Source organism: Argopecten irradians, chromosome 3 (genome assembly GCF_041381155.1).
Source record: "Argopecten irradians isolate NY chromosome 3, Ai_NY, whole genome shotgun sequence".
Classification (NCBI taxonomy): Eukaryota; Metazoa; Mollusca; class Bivalvia; order Pectinida; family Pectinidae; genus Argopecten; species Argopecten irradians.
This window is the reverse complement of record NC_091136.1, coordinates 3,845,546-3,856,151: the sequence shown is the minus strand read 5'-3', so window position 1 is coordinate 3,856,151 and position 10,606 is coordinate 3,845,546. Positions and strand designations below refer to the sequence as shown.

General features: G+C 35.6%; 1 protein-coding gene across 1 annotated transcript; it reads right to left on the bottom strand.

Moving 5' to 3' along the window:
• Window positions 1-2,161: 2,161 nt before the first annotated feature.
• LOC138317158 (uncharacterized) lies at window positions 2,162-7,480 on the bottom strand. The gene is made up of 4 exons (XM_069258717.1): window positions 7,329-7,480; window positions 3,948-4,120; window positions 2,860-2,937; window positions 2,162-2,652 (listed from the first exon to the last, which is right to left on the bottom strand). Exons 1-4 carry the CDS (start codon window positions 7,478-7,480, stop codon window positions 2,177-2,179), a joined length of 879 nt encoding a protein of 292 aa, XP_069114818.1. The 3' UTR covers window positions 2,162-2,176.
• Window positions 7,481-10,606: the final 3,126 nt, after the last annotated feature.

Below are 10,606 nucleotides of genomic sequence, written 5' to 3'. Positions count from 1 at the left end.
TGTACACCAAAAGAGCCATATAACGGTAACTGCGCGCGGTTGACTGTGTAGCTTTGATGTAAAGCATCGCTCTCTCTGAAGTCTTCAAAGGAAATCTTTGCTAGCCTGTGATTGGTCAAATGTTTTCCGCTGAGCTGCCTTCAATTTCACTATGGGATAGTCCAGGGGATAGAGATCGTAAGTGATCGGAACCCCTGGAGTATCGAGGATGATTTTTTACCTGTGGTCTGGAATAAAGGTCAAGGTCATTTATTTGAAAGAACTTCGTAGCCCTTCATCCTTGATCCTAGCATATCATATACATATAGCTATCAAATGACATCATCAGTAGGTATGGACATATCTATGATGAAATAAATACTCAATGACATCACTAATATCAGCACAAATCCTATTTACACTGTTTGTTCTGCCAAACATAAACTGATTCTGATATATTAATAATGACATGATATCAAAGAAGTGGAAATTCCTAAATAATCATTTAAAGGACAATTCAATCTAAGAGAACATTAAAATTTATACATATACCGGGGAAAAACCCGTTCTAATGGAAATTAGATCAGTCGGTTTTACTGTGATATGCCAGAAAAGCCCATGGTAGTGAAATGCGTGTGAAACTTTCAAAGTCGCTCCTGTCCGCCATTCTTATTGTGGTCGAAACATCTTGTATGCCAAACCCAGTCCCTTTGATCGTAAGAGTACTGCAACTTTTGTCCTAGAACTGCTCAAATACATCGCATTGACAGTAGTGGGATTTACCTCATGTAGGTGAATATCTTGCCTAAAACCCGTCATTTATTACCTCCTCAGTGGTTATGTAGTTAAATATGTTTAACGTGCGTGACTTGGCTCGGGTATGGTAACAGAAGTGCATACTGTACTCTTGTTTAATCTTTATGTGATCACAACGATTTGTAAGATACAACGGTATCAATTAAAATTCTTAACAAATGACGTGGAATTTCTGTCTAGTATATTTAGTTTAAACTGTTTCACAAAGAAATGCGGTAGCATACTACATTTATGCCATCTTTTTGCTTCTTGGTTCTGATAACAAAAGAATTACCCTGAGTGAGAAAATTCTGGTTACTTTTATAAAAGTGTCTCTGTCTACCTACAAATTCTGAAAACAAATCATCTGTCTGTAAAAATAAGAAATTGCGCTAATAAAGTATACTTTGGCCTGACCGACCACTCAATGTCTTAACAACTACACAAGAGTTATGATTTAGGCGGAACAAGCAAAGAAGTAAAATTGTGCTATTATCCAGACAAAACGATCACCAACACCAATTTCCACTTACTCTCAGTTTCCATGTATCCTCTGGGCAATTGCGAATAAAATTTAAACCCGACTTCAAATGCTCTATATAGATTGGATGGACAGCAGATCAATTCCTACGTTATTATTGCATGAGTAAGTTTTACGAATAAAACAAATAACTGAAGTTCAGCTGAAATATTTAACATTAACCTCGCATACTTACCATAGAATTGAGCAATTAAGCCAATTACCTCCCTATTACCCATCCCAAATCCTTCTAAAAGAGAATATCTTTATTTTTAAACAAGCATTTTTGTATACCTGTATTTTTAGATACCTAACAGGGTGGTCGGGTAGTGTAATTGTAGTGTTAAGCCCGCCCACCTTTTCACCTACCCGCCGGCGTATTTCGAGATCCCCGGCATGAACGTGAAAAGGTTATGGATCACCTACCCGATTACGTGGTTTTCTCCGGCACTCCGGTTTCCCTCCCACACTAAGACCCTTCGCGCTCCCATACGGGCCGTGGAGAGTGATTTACATAAGTTGTATAACTTGTTTCTCAATCGATTTAAAATAAATAAAGTTTATATTAAATACCTAACAATAAGATACACTGTATACATGTTTTGATAACATTTCCTAAAATAAGAACAAATAAAACATTCACACCTGCATTGGTCTCTTGGATAACGTCTACCAGAAAGGCTTTAAAGTTGTTATGTTTTTCTTAAAAAAATGTTGTTTTTTTTTAAATAACTTACCTTTAAAACTTTCTCAAAACCCTGAAAGTGAAGGTACTTAACTGAAGTAAAGCTACCTTATAATGAAAAAATAATAAAGCGGACGTTAAGATAAAGATATATCATCAAAAAAAAAAAAAAAATGAAAAGCTGAATTTTCACAAATTTATTTCATGCAAACAACACAAGACACAATTTGATCATTGTCATATGGTGGGCACTGAAGGGATCCACATTTCGTTTTAACGGCGTAGAAGAGTTTCCCATTGTTGTCCGCACTACCACCCGGTATACCCTCAGGACGTCCGTCCATACAGACAAACTCGGTGGCTGCGGTTTGTGTTGGATGCCCGGCGGCTAACAGACCGGAGTACGCCTCAGTCCAGCCCTGATAACAGGACGTCCTGGCAGGTACCATCGCTACAGTTGAATGGGCAGCATTTCTACAAACAGCACAGGGAACATCTTCATCTTGGTGGGGTAGACCAAACAGTTGGTACTCCTCAAATTCTGCACCATAGATATCCGCCATCGATACGACCGTTTGTGACAAGGTGTGGGAACCAAAAGTGGGGTTGTTTGGTAAACACAATGCATTGGCCGCCGCGCCAGTAGCCGTGTAGTATGAACCCCCGACATAACCTTAGAACACAACAATAAACAATCAACAGTCATGCCTTTTCGTAGTAACAATCAATTTGTTGCTTGATGGATCTTATTTCATTGTTTATAAGCGTGACATAAAATTACTTCTCATTATTTCTACTGAAAAATCTGAAAATATATATATATATATGTAAAATGAAATGTAAATGGACCTCTTCAAACTTCTCTCTGACAGTGTCTTACCAGTGTATACTAATTCTGTACTGTTGCCTTGGGGACAGTCAGATCGTCCCCACCTTGTGTACACTGTACCTTGGGCCCCTGTAACTCAAATTCACCATCATTAAAACTATCATCGTAACCTAAGTATCATAAATCCAGAAAGCGGCTTATTTTCCTGCGGCGAAGCATGTTATTTGGCTGCAACGAGTAGATTGACAACATTACCGTTAAAATGAAAATTCTACAATACAACTAGCTTCCGATTTGCCCAAAAATTCTTTCTTTCTTTTTCTTTCTTTACTTTTTTTTTACTCATGTTTTCTTCAGTTGACTCATTATTCTTCATATAAGAATACATCTACATTTAAACTCATATTCTTCACGATCTCTCCTTTCTAGTTCATCCCATTATCCCTTATTTCCTCTTCAATTCTTTGTTCTTTTTTTTTTTATTTTTTTTTCTCTCCCTCCTCTCTTTCTATAAAAGAAACCAAACAATGTAATTATAATGATGAAAGAAAGATTGGCAGAGTGAAAGATGTGCATGGAAGATAACTATATCAATATTTCATGATTATGTGATTAATGTAAAACTGATGTATTGTTTGACGAAAAATAAAAAACTACACAAAATAAATTGCCCTAAAATCACGAAATTATGTCGTTCGAGTATCTCGCGCCCATTTGACATTCGTGTCTATACCCGCTCACGTATCTGTCATACCAGTTTGGTTTATGTTTGAATGTAAGTAGTTACATCCATTTACACCCACTTATAATACAAGTTTACACAAATGTGTGACTTCCTGGATATAAAAAAGCACAAAAAGATATAGGCAAATCGAAATACATCACCTGATTTGAACCTGCGTAGAATATTCGGGTGGAAGAAAGTGTCCGCGAACTTTACAGTAGAATGAGTTTTGGATAGCCAAAGCAGTTAGTTTTCACGATGATAATAACATGACAACATGAAGTTAAAGAACCATTTTTTATGCAATACTCACAGCCTTATCAACAGTAAGATCTACGATTTTGTTGTATTAATTCCACTGCCTCATTTATGAAATCGGGTTTATCACAACTTTTTTTGCTTGTTACAAACTTACCTTTATTTGACATCTCGGTTATGACTGATTGCTGTTTATTTACTGTTTGCTGTAGCACTCCCATTTGAACTTTGACCTCCTGTAGTTCTGACTGCAGACGGTTGAGCTCATTGGCGACATAATTGGGATCACTAAGAAGAATACGTTTGTCGTCCGTAACCGCATTGACCAGTCTACAGCAATGAAAAACTCGCAGTCATTCTGGTCCGAGGCTGTATTGTACCTGTTTGTAAAGGACATTTCATCTGATCCCTAATAGGCCTTTTATCCGTTTTGCCATCTTAAAGTTTAGTCTACGATCGGCGTAAATCACTGTAAGGTCACATACAAAAAAAACAAAGTTTGAGCAAAACCAATATCGGTGTTCAAATGGGGGCGAGTAGTAGTGTCACCGCGAGTCCAACCGTACTTTGACGATGGCTGTTGATGTAACACAGGAGTTTGCGGTTTTCACCGAAAGGTGATGGAAAACTTGAAGAGGGTAGGTCCACGAAATTGTCAAAGTAACGAAAGACTCTAGAGAAATTCTATCAAAAAACTGAGATCGCCTCACGGGATTGTAGACACACATTGAAGAATTCAAGGCTATGTTTCGCATATTGTCGATGTTTTTTTGTGGAGTTCAAACACTCCACGACAAAAATCGAAATCGAATTTTTTTGTAAACAAATCAAAATTTCATAATGTTTTAAGCCATATTTAACGTTATATATAAACACTTTCCATTTGTGTGTTGATGTTCTAAAAACCACCCCGACTGAATGACATTTGTTGTTGTGTCAAGAAATTTCCATGAAATTACTGAATTGAATTTTTTGAAGGATGAGGTTTGCGGTTGCCTAAAGTAAAAAAATGGGGGTTGCGGTGTTTTGGTCATTTCAATACCTATAATGGGCGGATGATATTTGCCATTTTCCATGACCTCAGAGTGTTTCGGAGATGTTTGCGTGTAAATGTTATTATCACTAAGACAATCAATTAAGTTTCCGTTCCGTATTGATCAGTTTTAATATTAGCAAGGGGGGGTGATGTAATAATGTACGAATGGTCATAGTCATGCTTTAACTCTTCCCCATTATTAGTTATAAAACTGATAGTAGCAACAAAACAGCTGCCCACAGATGATTATCCATTCTCGTCCATTATAGGCACTCAATCCTGACAATCCGCACTCATAAAACCTACTTATATTCCCAACCTGCGAACAATGCGAAGTGACGTTTATCATTTTTACTTTACATTATCCGCAACCATCGGGAAAAGAAAAACTCGACTTATGTACCGCACACATTTTCAAAATCGAATCTCTCCATCATCCGGGTATAGATTTAGAAAATCTTTGAGGAGGCTGTTAACAAGGTGTTCGAAATTATGAATAAATAGTTCAGTTGCTATATTGGTCTAGAACTCGATTTCTTCTAAACAGCATGAGATCATGAACTTTGACAATGACAGATTTGCAAAGTGTCAAAAATTATTATGGCACAGACTCGGTGTTTGAAATACTGGGGCCATACAGAAACAGGTTACCGCTTCCTGATTTTGGATATATCATCTCTGTTCTCCGTGCACACTTCAGATTTCTGAAAAAAGCTTCCTGATGAGAAATATGACATTTTCTCTTCCGACTTACCTCCGTTTTCCGGCTCATAACCGCAAACTCTGCGTTACTTCAACCGCAATCTCTAAAGTACGGATGGACACGGTGAGTGTGCCGCCAGCCGGCTTGAACCCGCGACCTCGGACTCACAGGGCTGAAGCTCTACCGACTCAGCTGAAGGGAAATCCCCTCGAGTGCGAAGCCCGAAGGCGACTGTATCAACCGGAAACCTTGTCCAACGTTCATGGACTACTACTACATGTAATAACCGTTGAACTTGGGATTTACATAGACTGATGCTAATTGTATATGCAATACTTTCAAACTCCGATCGTCTAACTATTTATGTGGCAAAAATAAATCCGCATGATGAAAATCTCTCATGTAAAAATAAAATGATGAGGTGCATATGGATTATATTTACTACACATTTTAGTGAACATCAATGTAAAAGCAGGTTTGAAAACTGTGGTCCTTAAGTAAAGCCCATAGCAGGTTATGATCGCAGGTCTTTGACGATAATTAATTCTTTATTCATTACAGATGCAAAATTTCATGTAATTTAAAAATTAACTTAGAGTTTTATGTTATGTGACATAAAAGCATGAGTGTATTTTAAATAACCGCGACGATGTTTAGGATGAGAGTAAACTCAGATTTATTTCCATAACATAATTTTTTTTAATAATCCATATATTCAATTTACTGAAGATAATTTAATGATATTCCGAATTCATTTTTTGACTTTATTTTCTATGAAATAATAATGATGCTACCTATTTATATCAGCCAATCAGAAGCGACGTTACAATAGTCACTTGTTTCTGCGATTTTAACATCTCTTTAACCCTTATAGTGCAGTAGACTTTGTTTACTCAAAGAAAATGACACAAAGTATTGGAGGATTATGGCCCATCCTCATCGTTTGAAGAATTATTCAATTTATTGTAAGAAACACATTTTTAAATTGGTAATGCATCATTAATAGTAAAGGTACCGCATTACATTCTGTAACATCATAAAATAAAAACGTTATGATGACACCATTCTTGCTTTGTATTCATTTCGTAACTTTTTCAACCTCAAACAAGTACATACATATCGGTGAATTAAATGCATATTGGGTCAGTAAGAAGCATAAGTCTTAGATATTCTATCCAAGAGAGTGTTCATTTCAATCAAGAGATTTTATAAATTTTTATGTTTTAAATTATTTTTGCGAGCCTTATTGTAGAGAAAAATTAAAACTTGGAGACGGGTATCCTTAATTCTCCTATGAAAATAAACACAAATTTAAGATGCTTTTTATCACATGAATATATCACATAACTACAATATCCTACATTTCGAAGAATCTAAAGACAAAATATATGATTTCGAAATCTATCGAAGGCATCCATTATATGTGTATAAACATTTCGAAGAATCTAAAGACAAAATATATGATTTCGAAATCTATCGAAGGCATCCATTATATGTGTATAAACAAATTGTTAATCAACAGCTGTACCATTTATTTGATACCGTGAGAGTTGAATAACAACACCTATTGTGGTAGAAACTGTAATATATAATTTGATAATGTTGATATCGATATTTTACTACCCAGCTTTGTTCTACGTTCCTCGTGTATAACATGATATACTAAATACGATTCCACTCAGGAATAACGCATCTCCGAGCTCATTCAAAACTAAAATAATTGCTCACATAATTTTCAAATTACAAATGTTACTATCTAGATCACTTTTACCTTCAAATTTGTCTTAGCTATTTTTTACATTTCTGTTTTGAATCCCATGAGCCATTCAATAATATTGGACCAGGTTATTTTACAGCTAATCTGAATGTCTATATCACTACAATTATTGTCCGTTAACACGTTGTGGATACCGCCGGTACCAACAAACGTGTAGGCACTAATGCCAGGCATTGTGATGTCAGAATGACGTCATGAAAAATGACGTGACGTCAGGATTACGAGGACGGCGGGACAAAATGGCGGCCTTTGCTGGATTTTCGGAATACATTTTGACGTGAAATTCTTTGCTATGTAGGTATTTGTAGTTATGTGATAAAAAGTACCTTAAACTTGTGTTCATTTAATAAAATATTTTATGAAACTCGTCTCGAAGTTTTGATTTTCGCTCGCCAAGGCTCGCAAAAATAATAAGAGGCCATAGGCCTTAATGGTCATTTGACTGTTGGCACACTACTAAGCATACAATACAACACCTCAAAGAATATAGTAGTGGCAAACAATTAAGTTCAGGTTATGATATATTTGATGAATTAGACCATGAATGATCGTCCCTTGACCTCCGCCATACTACAAGTCCAATATCTAGTCTCTAGGTCGTCTAAAGATTTTAACCTATATGACCCCCTTGATTTTAATGAATGACAACATCCTTCATTTGAACAAACTTGGTAGCCATTCATCCTAGCATGTCACAGGCCCAATATAGGGTGTCTGGGCCTCCTAATTATTCAGAAAAAGTCATTTGAATTCTTTAGTCTATTTGACCCCTGTGACCTCGAATGAATGTCAAGGTCATTCGTTTGAACAAACTCGGTAGCCATTCATCCCAGCATGTCACAGGCCCAATATCATGTCTCTAGGCCTCTTAGTTATTCACAAGAATTCGTTTAAAAGTTAGCCTATTTGACCCCTGTGACTTTGAACGAAGGTCACGGTAATTCATTTGAACAAACTTGGTTGTCCTTCATCCCAGCATGTCACAGGTCCAATATCAGGTCGCTTCGGGTCAGATAACCTTAAGACTTCTTAGACTCGATTTTTATAAAATCTCACATGAAGTGAACACTCATGTAAGATCCTATTTATATGTAGCAATCGTTTCAGTTTTGAAATATTAAAAACGTAATAATGATCATAGGAATGTATAAACTACAGCTATAGAACGATAATTGCATAACTATATTTACATGGTATTTTGACTGAATCCTTTAAATCTGTACACTTGATGTGATAACATGACCAGCAGGTGTCATATTATTCTAATTACCCGATGCTTTCCATTTAAACATTTGGTTACTAAGTTCAAAGCGTCTACAAATAAAAACTGTCTGTTGAGTCTTGATACTGTTGTCTGAACATGATTAAACGATATTATTAACTGAATTTAGTGATTTCAAAAACCTTAATATGATGACGACATGGGATTGCCTTATTTAGGCATATTGTTTACTAGCATCATGCGCTTCCGACAGATTTAAAGTAGATATAGTGGATGGAATGAGCCAATCTGCGTCTATTCACTGCTTTCGTCTGGATGCCGTCTCGTAGGTACAATGCATATATAGGTTATTGCAATTAAATGGAGTAGGCAAGAGATAAACATGCTATTCAATTGTAGTAAAAAAGTTTGATCCCCATTCACAAACGATTGTATAGATGATAAACGACTTCAATACATCGAAATGAGCAAAGAACGTGCTACACCACGCTAATTTTAACCGAGAAATGAACACCAAGTGCATCTTACACAGAATAAGGCTCGGGCATACTCGAAGTTCCCCTACTTGAAATAAGTTGTACTCTTACCAATAAAATTGGTATGAACAAATTGCTGTATGGGTATATAGAAATGTCCTCAGTTACGTTATTAATTTTGGTGTAGAATTGACATCAGCGAAAGTGTCTGATACAATATATAACATAAGTGATCATCTGACATCTTTTCATGATAAGGTTAAACATGTTAAGTTTACCATAAGATAGGTGTACTAAGGTTAAACATGTTTACTTTATCATAAGATAGGTGTAATAAGGTTAAATATATTAAGTTTAGCATAAATGTAAATATAAACTTTATTTATTTTACATCGATTGAGAAACAAGTTATACAACTTATATAAATCACTCTAGATGGCCCGGATGTAAGCGCGCGAGGTTTTAGTGTGGGAGGAAACTGGAGTGCCCGGAGAAAACCTACGTGATCGAGCAGGTGACCCCTGCACTTTTAACGTCCATGCCGGGGATGGAACCCACGGCCGGCTAGGTGAAAAGTGAGAGGCTGCTGTAGTCTGGATGTCCATCCACTACACCATCCGATCACCCTGAGTTAACCATAAGATAGGTGTAATACGGTTAAACATATTTACTTATCATAAGATAGGTATAATAAGGTTAAACATGTTAAGTTTACCATAAGATAGGTGTAATAAGGTTAAACATGTTATGTTTACCATAAGATAGGTGTAATAAGGTTAAACATGTTATGTTTACCATAAGATAGGTGTAATAAGGTTAAACATGTTAAGTTTACCATAAAGATAGGTGTTATAAGGTTAAACCATGTTAAGTTTACCATACGATAGGTGTAATAAGGTTAAACATGTTAAGTTTCCATAAGATAGGTGTAATAAGGTTAAACATGTTAGGTTTACCATAAGATAGGTGTAATAAGGTTAAACATGTTTGTTTACCATAAGATAGGTGTAATAAGGTTAAACATGTTAAGTTTCCATAAGATAGGTGAAATAAGGTTAAACATGTTAAGTTAACCATAAGATAGGTGTAATAAGGTTAAACATGTTAAGTTTACCATAAGATAGGTGTAATAAGGTTAAACAGTTAGGTTACCATAAGATAGGTGTAATAAGGTTAAACATGTTATGTTTACCATAAGATAGGTGTTATAAGGTTAAACATGTTAAGTTTACCATAAGATAGGTGTTATAAGGTTAAACATGTTAAGTTTACCATAAGATAGGTGTAATAAGGTTAAACATGTTAAGTTTACCATAAGTAGGTTGTAATAAGGTTAAACATGTTAAGTTTACCATAAGATAGGTGTAATAAGGTTAAACATGTTATGTTACCATAAGATAGGTGTAATAAGGTTAAACATGTTATGTTTACCATAAGATAGGTGTAATAAGGTTAAACATGTTAAGTTTACCATAAGATAGGTGTAATAAGGTTAAACATGTTATGTTTACCATAAGATAGGTGTAATAAGGTTAAACATGTTAAGTTTACCATAAGATAGGTGTAATAAGGTTAAACATGTTATGTTTTACCATAAGATAG

What these genes read in the sequence shown, in the direction of transcription:
- LOC138317158 (XM_069258717.1), bottom strand. Translation starts at nt 7,480, where the DNA reads ATGCCTGGCATTAGTGCCTACACGTTTGTTGGTACCGGCGGTATCCAC. An exon ending in ATGGGATTCAAAACAGAAAT is followed by an intron (nt 4,121 to 7,328) that starts GTAAAAAATAGC and finishes TCATTGCTGTAG; the next exon opens with ACTGGTCAATGCGGTTACGG. An exon ending in AACCGAGATGTCAAATAAAG is followed by an intron (nt 2,938 to 3,947) that starts GTAAGTTTGTAA and finishes TTTGAGTTACAG; the next exon opens with GGGCCCAAGGTACAGTGTAC.